General features: G+C 39.0%; 1 protein-coding gene across 1 annotated transcript in view; it reads left to right on the top strand.

The window, feature by feature from the left end:
* FGD3 (FYVE, RhoGEF and PH domain containing 3) overlaps positions 1-14,352 on the top strand; it is a 221,874-nt gene that overhangs the window by 196,310 nt on the left and 11,212 nt on the right. Inside the window, exon 17 of the mRNA XM_033926275.1 lies at positions 6,024-6,176. Coding sequence (XP_033782166.1) covers positions 6,024-6,176 — 153 coding nt within the window. The remainder of the gene's footprint in view (positions 1-6,023; positions 6,177-14,352) is intronic.

The following is a 14,352-nucleotide window of genomic DNA, read 5'->3' as shown; positions in this document are numbered from 1 at the left end:
TAGGGGTGAACTGGGAGGGGAGGGGATATTCCTCTTGACCCCACCCCACACTAATGGTACCTTTGCTGCTGGGGATGCCGACTACTGGGCACGATGGACCAGCCGCGGTAATTCTTATGTTCTTAGTTCCGCCACTGCCCACTGCTTTTTTTTCCTATTCCAAGCACGCCAAGTCTTCTCGCACATGCTTTAAGCAAAGATGCCATTAAATAACATTTAGGCCCCTATATGCATTAAGTGTTAGTCTATAAGATGGCGCTGAAGTGTCACAGTGTCTTATTGCACACCCCTGAGCAGATCATAGGTGTGTGTCTGTGGTGCCAACTTATAGAATTGCCCTGTTTGTTCCTTAAATAAATGAAGTAATAATTTAGGAGCTGCGTTACACATTTACTCCTGTTCCCTCTGTCTAATGTTACTCGTGGTGTCAGGTCAAAAGCGCGCCGGGACAAAGGCGCACGCCGACAATTGAGCGCAGCGCGGAGGCACCGCCGTAGAAAATTATTGTTTTTAGGGCTCCGACAGGGGGGGTTTACTTAATAGAGATCGCACCGTATTGTGGGGGGTTTGGAACCCCCCCATATTTTGCTGAAAACTTCACTTTTTCCCTGTTTTTAGGGAAAAAGTTAAGTTTACAGTAAAATGTGGGGGGTTACAACCCCCCAAACCCCCCACAACGCCGGCGCGATCTCTATTAAGTAAACTGGGGGGCTCCCCAACAAAAACCCCTGTCGGAGCCCCTAAAAACTAATTTTCTTTGGCGCGCGCCTTTGTCTTTCGCGGGGTTGTCTATGAACCGTTACTCGTACATTTGTTTAAAGATCAGAAACCATTCAGTGTGACACATGTGCAATAATATGAAAAATACCCCCACCCCCGGTCCCGATTTCCCCTATCGCTGTAAGTGTCTGCAGACCTAAGATAAAGAACTAGAATTCAGTTTGGGAAGTTGTGGTCAGCCAGTCCTACCCTCCCCTCCTGCTCAGTCATGCCGGATGGTTGTGACAATGCAAACCCTACCCTTTCCCTGCTTCCAGTGCATCGGTGACCTTTTTTTTTTTTTTTTCTAACTGGCAGGCTTTAATGTTTTCAAGAGCTAAATTTTTCAGCACTTCTGGTAAAGCTTACCACCACATCCTGTTTTCACTCATCATAGCATTACAGGTGGGGGTCACAGGGGCAACGTAGCGACCGTCTGTCACATAATGTGCTTGCCACCTTTACTCTTTTGGAGGGTAATTTTAGCAAGGGTGTGCCAACATTTAGGCATCAAACATTTGCATAAGTGACACACGTTTGCACACACATACACTAAATACTAATATTCTGACTATTCGGTGGGTTCTCAATCCAGTCCTTGGGGCCCACACAGTTCTCAGGCAATCCACAATTAATATGCATGAGATAAATTTGCATACACTGCCTCCACTGTATGTAAATCTCTCTTATGCATATACTTTATAGCAGGGGTGTCAAACTCAATCACATTAAGGGGCCAAAATCCAAAACACAGGCTAAGTCGCAGGCCAGACCCCGCCCCCATCTCCACCCCAGACTCCGCCCCCATAATAATACTAATTGTAACACCATTTTTTCCATTCATTTTTCATATATACACGCACAATATAATCTTATTAACAACACATAATGGTTAACCACAAAGCACACTGTATGCTTCTCAACATTCATTCCTACCAGGACACAGATAACCCCTATGCAAATACGGGACCAAAAACTAAAAGTACTAATATATAAAAAAAGAAACCCTAATATGCAAAACTCTGCATACAGTACAACCCCAGAGAAAAAGAAACAAATGCAGTTCTTCCTGAGCAGTGCAAAAGATAGACAGCAGATGAAAATTCTCAAAATTGACACAATTCAAACACTAAATTGAAAATGAAATCATTCCCCCCTACCTTTGTTGTTTTCCTCCCTCCATGCTGTGCCTCAGCTAGGTCTTCTGGCCAGCTCCCGCCTGGCCGTTTTATTCGGCCCGCAGTGCGATGCACCTTTTCATTGCCGCCCCCGGTGTTATCTTCTGGCCGGCTCCCTCTTCCTCACTGCCGCAGTGTGCACAAAGCCACGGGCAGCGGCTCCTCATGCATCCCGTGCCTCATACGGAAGCCTTCCCTCTGATGTTGCGACGTCAGAGAGAAGGCTTCCGGTTCAGGTGCAGGATGCACGAGGAGCCGCTGCACCTAGATCTGTGCACACTACAGCTGTGAGGAGGAGGGAGCCGGCCACAAGATGACACCTGGGGGCATCGGACCGTGGACCGCATAAAACGGCCGGGAGGGACAGCATGGAAGGAGGGAGACAACAAAGGTAGGGGGACTGGTTTTATTTTCAAGTTAGTGTTTGAATTGTGTCAGTTTTGAGCATTTTAATCTGCTGTCTTATCTTTTGCACTGCTCAGGAAGAAATGCATTTGTTTCTTTTTCTCTGGGGGTTGTACTGCATGCAGAATCTTGAATCTTAGGGTGTTTAAAAAAAAAAATTAGTACTTTTAGTTTTTGGTCCCGTATTTGCATAGGAGTTATCTGTGTTCTGGTAGGAATGAATGTTGAGAAGCATACAGTGTGCTTTGTGTAGTTTAATTTTGTGGTTAACCATTATGTGTTAATAAGATTATATTGTGTGTGTATATATGAAAAATGAATGGAAAAAATGGTGTTATAATTAGTATTATTATGGGGGTGGGGTCTTAGCCTGTGTTTTGGGTTTCGGCCCCTTAATGTGATTGAGTTTGACACCCCTGCCCTAGACTATTAGTTATTAAAATGCCCAAATGTGATAGTTCTTAGTTTGAAGGTGGATATACAGATGGTCAAAGATGGATAGAGTTGGGCATACTACACAGCATGTCAATTATAGAATAGTATAATTTACATGTATGTTTTAAGCATTTACACCAGCTCAATAACTGGTATACGTTCTCATGCTGAAATTATAAACACACATTTTCCCCTATTCATTAGTACATATGTAGGTACCGACATTCCTTTATAGAATGGACATTCTGTTCTGTATGCAGAATTATATTAAACATAGTAGGTCTGGAGGAAAATGATTTTTCTTTTCCCAACTGCACTAGCTTTTACTGAACCAGCTTAAAAAATTATCCAAAGATGGTGATGTATATACTCTTAGGATATATTTAGGTGTCAGAAGCATCATTTTGAGTTACTTTTTACTGCATCGACTTAAGAATATCATAATCTCCAGAGAAGCCAGCCATCCCAACATATGCATAGCTCCTGTAGCATAAAAACACCTGATCCTTTCAAACTGCTGTACTTGCACATCAGTTTTTCTGGGAAATCACGTGTTCTTTAATGAGCTCTTCTCACTTTTCTCGTCCTTCCCACTGACAGAAGAATCAGTCAGCATTTGAAATGAAGCTATTAATACTTTATTAAGTTTAAGTTAACACAGGTAAAATTTATTTTTCTGGTTACTCTGCAACCAGTTGGCAAATGAAGTGCATACATTTGCCACGAAGAGACTAGTTTGTCAAAACATTTTGTCTTGGTGCATTTAATTAGGAAGAATGTTGTAAACATCCTTTTACCAAACTGCGATAGCGTTTTTAGCCCACACTACGCGGCTAGAATTAACGCCAGCTCAAAGCTGGCATTAGCGTCTAGCGCGCGCGGCAATTCCACGCATGCTAAAACCGCTATCACAGCTTAGTAAAAAGAGCCCATGGTTTAATAAACAATACAGAACAAGATTGTGTACCTGTGTACCATCTAAATGTATAGAGTAGATGGTCTATTACAAAGATTCCCCAAATTTCATTTGGGAGTGCAACCTGACAGGTGCTCCTTAGGACATCCAGAACCATGCTCAATGTGGTCGTGGCTGCAGATATATTGGTGAGCACAGGTCTTTTGCTACTGTTCATTGCTATTGTCCATAACATCAACATAGACTATTGCCAGCTGGACTTTTTCATTTGGTGGCATAGATTTTTGCTTTTTGCTACTGCCTACTGCTGCTTCTCACAACACAGACTATTGCTTTACATTTTGCTAGCTGGATTGTTTTTACAACTGGTCTATTTGATGGAATAAACCTTGCTGATCCAGGTCATCAGCTTTTGGTTCTGAGCACTGGTATACTGCACATACTATATGTCCATAACATAATGTGGCTGTAGTGGTGTCAGGTCAAAAGCGCGCCAGGACAAAGGCGCGCGCAGACAATTGAGCGCAGCGTGGAGGAAAATTACTGTTTTTACGGCTCCGATGGGGAGTGTGTGTGGGGGAACCCCCCCACTTTACTTAATAGATCGCCCAAACCCCCCACAACGCCGGCGCGATCTCTATTAAGTAAACTGGGGGGGCTCCCCAACAAAACCCCCCGTTGGAGCCCCTAAAAACTGTAATTTTCTTCGTCGTGCGCCTCCGTCTTGCGCTCAGTTGTTGGCGCGCGCCTTTATCTTTCACCGACTTGTCTATGAACCGGCTGTAATTGAAGACTATAGAGATGGTTATATGAGATTAATATTTCAAAGATACATATGGGGTTATTCGGGAATTGCAGAACTAATTTGGCGAAGATAGCTGGTTAACTTTAGGGACGTGCATTCATTAGAAATAACAGGAAAAGCCTGAAATATTGGGAGGGTTTCATGTGTCATTAATAGTGCACTGTTTCAGAAAAGTGCATGCTTTTTCCAAAAGTGTGGGCTCTTTCTGAAAGAGTACAAGCTAATAACAATAATCATTAAAAAAAAAAATTACAAAAATGCCCAACTAAACACAGATTCCTGTAAATGATATGAAATGACATTTTTCAGGCTGCTGAATACTGGCCCTTGTTAGCACTATTACATACAATATAATAGATGGAGAATTCTAAGAAGTCTCAGTGTTTGTCTATAGGTAAGTGAGTAAGGCCAGTTCAAAGAACATAAGAATAGCCTTACTGGGTCAGACCAATGGTCCATTCAGCCCAGTAACTCGTACTCACAGTGGCCAATCGAAGTCACTAGTGGCCTGGCAAAATCCCAGAGTAGTAGTGTGTGGCGCAGTGGTTAGAGCTACAGCACCCTGAGGTTGTGGATACAAATCCCTCGCTGTTCCTTGTGACCCTGGGCAACTTACTTAATCCTCCCATTGCCCCAGGTACACTAGATAGAGTTTAAGCCCACTGGGACAGATAGGGAAATATGATGAAGTACCTGAATGTAAAACCACTTCAGATATAAGTGGTATATAAATAAATTCCATGCTACCGATCCGGGGCAAGAAATAGCTTCCCCCATGTCTATTTCAATAACAGACTACAGACTTTTCCTCAAGGGAATTGTCCAAACCTTTCTTAAAACCAGATACTCTATCCACTCTTACCATAACCTTTGGTATTGTATTCCAGAGCTTAACTATTCTCCAAGTGAAAAAATAATTCCTCCTATTGGTTTTAAAAGTATTTCTCTGTAACTTCAAGTGTCCCCTAGTTATCAGAAGTGTGTACCATTAGTCCAGATATAGTTGCCTATTTATGGCCAATCATAAACAACATGGGAGATTTCCTACCATCTTTTTCCTGGCCTGTATAGTAATATGGCACTTCTTACTTGATAGGTTGCAGAGAAATATGAGACATGCTTTTTGTATCCACATCAGATTTTTTATTTTGTTTGCATGCTATATTGTAAGACACTTGCCAGCCTGAAGTCAAATTAGAGTATAGGAAGTGCAGATTTGCCAAAATATTGCTCATACTCAGAAAATCCATAGAAATGTACATTTAAAACATTGGCCTCAGTTGCTAGGGACTGAACAGTACACATGTGCAGTGAGCAGAAAAACATTGTAGATCCTTCAAGGGTTTGTTCTATGTAGATCTGCTGTTCTGTTGTTCAGTTCTTGTCTAACACAGAATTCTTCCCTGTGGTTTCATAGGTCTCCACTTATTCATATTCTGTTGCACAATAAAAGTACTCTCAATGAGAAATGTCTCTTGGTGCTGATTCGGTTCAACCTCTAAAAAGTGTTCTCTTTCTGATGTAGGTTATTTGTGCAAAATGCTCCGAATTTAAGCCATTTACAGATAACAGAGGTCATAACCGGGTTTGCAAAGAGTGTTTCCTGTCGCCATCATCTATTCCAAATAGCCCGGGACCTGAGGTTTCTGGTGAGCAAAAGAGAAAAACAACCCTGGAGGTAATATCACAACTCAGCTGTGAACATGTTTGCAAATGGGTGCCTGGTCATAGAGTGGGTGTTCTCAACCTAATCCTTGGGACACACCTAGCCAGTCAAGTTTTCATGGATACCCAAGATGAATATGCATGAGAGAAATGTGCAAGCCCTACCTCTCCAATGTATGCAAAATGTTCTCCTGCATAGTCATTGTGGATATCCTAAAAACCTGATTGGCTAGGCTGAGAACTGAGCCGAGAGCCCCTGATGATAGAGGCAAGATGCTTATATGTGATGTCCAAGAAGGGGCTTATTGTTTACCTATTTTACAAAGACACATAGGTGCCTGTGTGCTTTTATAAAATTCCAGAGGTACACTGACAGAAATGACAGCTAGATTGAAGCTGCAGACATTCATGCCTGCTCAGGAGCAGGTATATTGTTGTTATGTAAATTACACAAGTACGTGCACATTTTATACCTCCTAAAATTCACAAGCTGTTGCTAAATTGAGGAAGTCTTTCTTCATGTGTAGACTACTCAAGTGTCCGTGGTTGTTACCATTAGAATCAGTCTTGGTTAATAACCTTAATGCAGACTGTCCAGACTGTATAGGGATGATGCAACCGATTTGCTCTGTATATATGAGTATATTTGATATGTTTCTTTTTTCCTCAAAGTCAACTACCCTTGACAGTGCTTGATTCTCTCTCTTTAATTGTGGTCTGTTATCATATGAAATGAGTGTTACTATTTCCTCATTGGATATTGTTATTTTTCTTTATCAAAGATATTTTCTTTTGATGTTTAATAAAGGCAAATTAAAAAAAAAATAACCTTAATGCAGACTATCATCGGTCCAACTGTCTTTATTTAATGATTATATTAAAAAAATATTTGTTCTACTTTTTAACTTTTTTTAAAGTGCAGTTATTACTATACACCTATTGGTGAGGTTTCTATAAAATATATATTTAAATAAACTTGTTTTCCTTTTGTATCAATAATACTTAATGTTACTTAGCTTGGGTGTAGGCTTCTACCCAGTTACCCACTTGAGTTCCATAGTCTACATATGAAGAAAGACTTCTTCAATTTAGCAACAGCTTATGAGTTTTAGGAGTTATAGTATGTAACACTTGAAAAATTGAAGGTATAACATGCACATTTTATAAACATACCTAAATCTTGACTGCTTGCATTCCATCCACAATCCATCCCTGAGCACACCAACATGTAGGATGCATAAAATTATATGCCACCTTGGCACTGTACATGCTTTTACATGTGATAAACTCTAGGGTCATTTTATAAAAGTTCTTTTCCATGCATATAAAGCAATGTTGCTCACATGTAATGAGTGTTTTGCACAATGTTTGTGTTTATACACTTTGTGCTTTTCTCTTCCCTGTTTATTAGTGTCAAAAGTGTTCAAAGGGCAAGGTGGGAAGGAAGCAGCTCAAGTTTATTATAACCTGACATGGGCCGTGTTTCGGCAAATCTGCCTACATCAGGGGTTAAACAACTGAGAAAAAGCTTATATCCTGTAACATCTCACAGTTCTGTGTGCAAAACATCCATAATAAAATTGCAACAAATACACAATTAAATACAATCCCGTCATACTAACAAAAAAATGTATTAAAATCCCCCTCCAATACCACAAACACACAAAATAAATAAAAGAGCACCAAACTAAAATTAAAATAAAAGTTCTCTCTTCAAATTACAGCAACCACCCAAAATACATAATCATACTGGATTGAGATATCTATAAATACTCTCAAATAAGTTCAAGTTTATTGAGTTTTTAATATACCGATCATCAACAGGTATCTGGCCGGTTTACAATAAAATTATATAAAAAGAAAAGAGTCATAAATATAAAAAGCAGATGGGTGAACATCAAAAACATGTCTTTACACCCTTTCTAAACTGTAAAATATTAGTGGCCTGTTTGATCTCAATAGGTGGTAAATTCCATAACAGTGCACCTTCAACAGGCACCATGTACTGCCAAATCTTAACTAATTTCACAACATTCGCCTATAGAAATTCCAGCCGCATCCGATTCACAGAATGCCAATCTTGCTGTGGCTAGTAAAATAGTTGGAAGACTTTGGTCCATGTTTGTTCTGTGATTTATTTGTGTTTATGATTATTTTGTACTCTGCTTGGATAAAGACAGATTATAAATGGAAATAAATCTAAATCGAAAAAGTATATACCTTAAAGGTCAGATAACCGAGTTTTTCTCGTTCCCTTCTCCCCCCTACCTCTCTCTTAAGGCCCTTCTTTTAAGCTCCCCCCTGATCCCCTTTTACCTCCCTCGGTAAGTCGCCTAGAGCCTGGATGAGTATGAGCGACACACAAATGAAAGATTAGATAACATAGGGGAGCAAGATGGCGTCTTATGGAGCAGGCGTATGTATAGCACTCTTATTCTTTCCTTGTTACCTGCTATCAAAAGCCTAAGAAAAGACCAAGGAAACCTCTCTCTGGATCTCAGGGGAAGGGTGGAACTCTTTCCTATACTCAGTGGAAGATTGAGGAGTTTGCTGAATACTTACCAGCTACAGGGGTAGTCCAGCTTGAGACGAGTCAGAGCATGGCAGGGCCATCCTCATCTCTGGAAAGCAGCTTATTGCTGACCCTCTGATTAAACCTGATTTACAGAAGGAGATTTGTTTGGAAGTGTGTATAGAGTAGTTGATGATCGTGCAGTGAAGGATTCTCCAGGCTCATTACTATTGAGTGTTTTGGTGTCCCTAGGAGAGGGCGCCGGACTCAAAGGGAGTGGAATGCAAGGTTTCTTTTCCAATGCAAAGGGTGATCAAGAAGTTGCTGTCTGCCCTCAGCAATGGATTCTCTGCCTGAAAAGACTCCCATGTTTGAACCAGTAAGACACTCAAGTTTTACTCTTGAAGAAATATGGAGAGCAGTTATATCACTTGGTCAGACTATAAACACAGATTTCTACTCAAGCTGAACAATTAGAAGTTTGGAACAGAGATGGGACAAGTTTGAATCTCAATTAACAGTGATGCAGAACTCATATGATATTTTTATCACCTTCACTCCAGTCTTTAGATAATGCAGAAACCAGCTTAGTTAAGGGTCAAACAAATGTCGAACTTAAGTGTTAAAGTCTTGAAATCAGGTACATAGGAGGAATCTTTGTTTAATTAATTTTCCATGGATTCCTCATATATCTACACAAGAAATGTCTAAAAAAATATATTAACAAGACTTTTTGTGTTCCAAAAGAAACTATGCCTCTTATTTCTAGAGTTTACTATCTTCCTCCTTATAAGAAGTTTGGAGAAAGAGTTTTGGATCAATTATCTCAAATATCTGAAGATCGTTTGAATTTAACTGAATTTTTGAGTCATCCAAGGAGGAAGTAGTAATGCCATCGACTTTGATTGTAACTTTGGCTCTTGATTATGACAGAGACTGGCTCCTAAAGCTTTATTTTAGACACAATGATACACTGTTTTGTTCTTTGAAAGTTCGCATGTTTCCGGATGTGGTTAAGGCCACTCAGAAGTGTTGCAAACAATTTTTGCTCATAAGACCTAGGGTAGTGTCCTTAGGTGCATTATTTGTTCTAAGTTTCCATGTAAATGTATGGTTAAATTTAAGAATGAAAATTTAATTTTCTGTGGATCCTTCTCAATTAGTGATGTTTGAGTAATAAAACTGTGGATCAAGGTCATTAGAGAGAGAACAGGATGGATGTCAGGATTACTATACTCTTCTCTTCACTGATAGAGAATATTTCTGCACTCTTAAGGTTTTTTTTCTTGCTTAGTTATATGGAAGACTTATGTCTTTTTCTTTAAGAATGGTTTGTTTGGGGTTTTCCCCCCCCAAAAATTTGTGGCTTAGTTGAAAATGGTAAAATTGTTAATGTCTTATGTAATTTAATCAAAAATAGTTGGTGGTGAGGAAAACACTCTGAACAAATGCAGGGCTGAGAGGTCAAACTCGATAACAAAATGATACTAAGACTTCTCAGAGTAAATATTCAAATACAATAAAGTAAATGCATTTATACATACACTCAGATATGTGTAATCCAACCAAGAGCTGTGGCTCCTATAGCCGAATCCACCGTCCCATCACTGTGTATGACTATAATGCTGTTGATATCAGGGTGCTTCTTAAATAATAAAAGTATTTTTCAATGGCAATAAAAGGAAAAACAATTCCTACTTAACTTAAAGGAGTGTTGGTAGGTCCCGACATGGACCATGTTTCGAGGGTCTTTTTCAAGGAACCCAAAAGAGGTGTTGGTAGTTTCAAATGCCAAGGAAATAATTGCTGGGTGATGTAGACGAGAAAAATTATACATAAGTTGAAAAAGTCGCTTCTAAACCTTGAAAGTTTAGGTCGTGTATGTAATTTAATGCCTCTTTTTTTATGATTTCATAAGTACCATTAATTTTTCTGTTTCAAGATTTTTCTTGAATATGTAAATTTAAACTTAAAAATAAAATAATAAATCGATAAAGTGTACATAAAAAATACACATTCTTGTATACTGCTATTATCCACTGTGTTAGTTCAACATGGTTTGCAAAAGAAGAAAACTAGAATAATGCTCCTCGTCCCTTTTAAACTTTCTCTTTCTGGATTTCTAAGCAGAAAAGATCCACCTGTTTCATTTTATCTTGTCATTTGAAATCTTTCTGAAATGATCTCAATATCTTCTTTCATTCTCCACATAGTAATGTAATGTAATGTAATTTATTTCTTATATACCGCTACATCCGTTAGGTTCTAAGCGGTTTACAGAAAATATACATTAAGATTAGAAATAAGAAAGGTACTTGAAAAATTCCCTTACTGTCCCGAAGGCTCACAATCTAACTAAAGTACCTGGAGGGTAATAGAGAAGTGAAAAGTAGAGTTAGAGGAAAAATAAAAATAAAATAAACATTTTAACAAGACAGCATTGATCTAAATACTTTGGAAGGTAGAAGAGAGGAGAGAAAGGAATAGAAGCAGAAGGGGGAGCCGTTGAACAGTAGAATTCTGGAGAAATTTAAATGATAGAAATAGAACAAAACAAAGACAAAAGGCAAAACAATAGATAAGATTAAAGATAAATCATAAGCTGGAAAGAAAAATAAAATAAAACTTTGTTTTCAATAAGCAAGTAAGTTTAGGAGGAGCGATTGACGTTTCCAGAAAGGGCTTCTTCAGGGAAGAGACTTGGCCGACAGTCCCAGGATGCCTATGTCTCCTCCCCTGCGATGTTACTTGCGATAGTACTTCAGGTTTTATCAATAATCAGGACCATTATATCCATTTATTAAGAATAGACACCAATTTTATGTTAAGATGCCTCATCCTCTGTGAACAACCATGGTTCTTTATAAATATGCAAACCCCTAGGAATACATTGTTTTTTTTGCAATATTCTGTTAATGTAGCTCCATGTAATTCAGCTCTGATATATTTCTTAGATACCTGAAAATCTTCCAACAGTGTAGAACTTGTTAGCGGAGATAAACTATACAGGTTTGAGCCTTTTACTCCCTCCTTCACTGTGACCGTCCCCTTATAGCAAAAGGCTATAAATCATACATTCTGGCCAATATTCAAAACCATTTAACCAGTCAAAAATAGCTCCTGACTGGTTTGGTTATCATCTGCCTTTTTGCATGAATATATACAAATGACATTATTATTTTACAAAAAAATTAAAACACCACCAAATTACATGACAAGCAGACATAAGAACATTAATCTCTCCAGACAACTCTTCCTATCCCAAACAGGTCAGCTCAATGAACGTGCCATGGAACAAACACAGCCGCGCCAATAAAGTCATACTGGGTATATCACACATTAGAACAAAAGGCGTATTAACAATTTTTTTTGAAGGCCTGAAAACTCTTTTGTTGCTTAATGAAAGATGGAAGCTGGTTAAATAATGGTTCAGCTCCTAACCGTGGATATTCAGCAGGAAATAACAGGTTATCTCCCACTGAATGTCTACAGTTGGTGGCTAGCAGCTAGTTGGCTATATTGCATGACATAGCCAATTAGGCATGGATATTCAGCATCAAACTGTCTTATGATTAGCAGTTAAAATAGACCGCATAAATAGTAGGCCCGTCTTTATCCGCTAAGCACCTAACTGGGTAGTGTTGGATGTCAGCTCAACAGCAGCTGAATATCAAGGGGGTCTTTGCTTAACCATTTATATCTCCTTCCTTAAAAGATATAAGATACTCTACTGTTACAAATAAATAAAATTATGAATTCAAAGACAGAAAAATGAAATGAGAGAAAAGGGGAATAATGATCTATAAACAAAATGAGCAAAATAAATTTTTAAGGTAATTCACAGACAGTAAAAACAAGAAAATCATCTAGATCATTTAACTTTAATCAAAAAATTTAAGTGCACTATTAAGGGGGGGGGAGGGAGTTATCAATGTGGGCTACCATTAAAGACAAGTTATTGCATCACAACTTGTGCTGTTTTTGCAAAGTTCCCATTTTATGCAATGGGACCTAATTACTAATAATTCAGGTTAACAGTAAAATAACCTGTCTAAGCCCATGTTGATCGTTTCCCCCTTAACTTTTGCATTCTTTGCTGCCGGGGTGCTGTCCAGCTAGTAATGCTGAACAACAATGAAATGCACCTAGATTTGGCAGTCTTATTGGATTATTCATATATTTCTTTCTTGGAGAAATTTTGGTATTTGTAATGTTGTTCACCTAGGACTTGGGATTGGTTGACTATAAAATACAGTATATGAAGGAATAAATATTTTACATTATTGAAAAATGGTCCTACCTAGACATATCAACCATTATGAACCCAAGCAAACTGGCCTAGTTCAATATTTAATATTATTTTTTAGAATCAGAAAATAATATTAAATATTGAACTAGGCCAGTTACTGGGCAGACTTGCACGGTCTGTGTCTGTGTATGGCCGTTTGGTGGAGGATGGGCAGGGGAGGGCTTCAATGGCTGGGAGGGTGTAGATGGGCTGGAGTAAGTCTTAACAGAGATTTTGGCATTTGGAACCCAAGCACAGTACCGGGTAAAGCTTTGGATTCTTGCCCAGAAATAGCTAAGAAGAAAAATAAAAAAAAAAAAAATTAAATTGAATCAGGTTGGGCAGACTGGATGGACCATTCGGGTCTTTATCTGCCGTCATCTACTATGTTACTATGTTACTATATCTGTGCTCTTAAAAACACTATGCACAAAGCCCTTACCACATGTAATATGAGTACAGCAAAATGAGATGTAGACATTTAAAAGAAACAGGGGCATTACATCCTAAAAATAGCATAATTCAAAGGTGTGCAAAAATACAGCAGAAAGTATATTGGTTTTAAATGGAAAGGTGTTCTATGAATAAGGCCCAAAGAAGTAAGTATAGAGCCAAAATACAATCATGCAGATATTTAAAGTCATTAACAAGTACTGTAATTTATGCTTCATAGATCTCGTGGGCCCTGTGATGTTATGAAAAAGGAGGTATTGAAGCCTCTGTATAAGACTCTGGGTGAGACCTCATTTTGAGTATTGTGTGCAATTTTGAAGACCACAGCTTCAAAATAAGATATAAACAGGATGGAATTGGTTCAGAAGGAGGCTACTAAAATGGTTAAGAACATAAGAAGTTGCCTCCGCTGAGGCAGACCATAGGTCCATCCTGCCCAGCGGTCCGCTCCCGCGGCGGCCCATCAGGCCCATTGCCTGAGCAATGGTCTATACCTATCTATACCCCCAATCCCTTTTTCTTCTAGGAATCTATCCAAACCTTCTTTGAAACCTTTTAATGTTTTCTTGTCTACAACAGCCTCTGGAAGCGCGTTCCATGTATCCACCACCCTCTGAGTGAAAAAGAACTTCCTAGCGTTTGTTCTAAACCTGTCCCCTTTCAGTTTCTCCGAGTGCCCCCTTGTACTTGTGGCGCCCCTTAATTTGAAAAATCTGTCCCTGTCTACTTTTTCTATGCCCTTCAGGATCTTGAAGGTTGGTGGTCTTCATCATAAGGCATATGGAGACAGACTTAAAGATCTCAAAAATGCATACTTTGGAGGAAAGGCGCAAGAGGGGAGTCTCTAAAAGAAAGCTTAGGATGAAGTTAAAAGGTGATAGGCTCAGGAGTAATCTAAGGAAACACTTTTTTTTACAAGAAGGGTGTTAGATGTGT

This window comes from Geotrypetes seraphini, chromosome 17 (genome assembly GCF_902459505.1).
Source record: "Geotrypetes seraphini chromosome 17, aGeoSer1.1, whole genome shotgun sequence".
In the NCBI taxonomy this organism is placed as follows: domain Eukaryota; kingdom Metazoa; phylum Chordata; class Amphibia; order Gymnophiona; family Dermophiidae; genus Geotrypetes; species Geotrypetes seraphini.
Note: the sequence above shows the minus strand (reverse complement) of the source record. Positions and strands in the feature narration are given on the sequence as shown.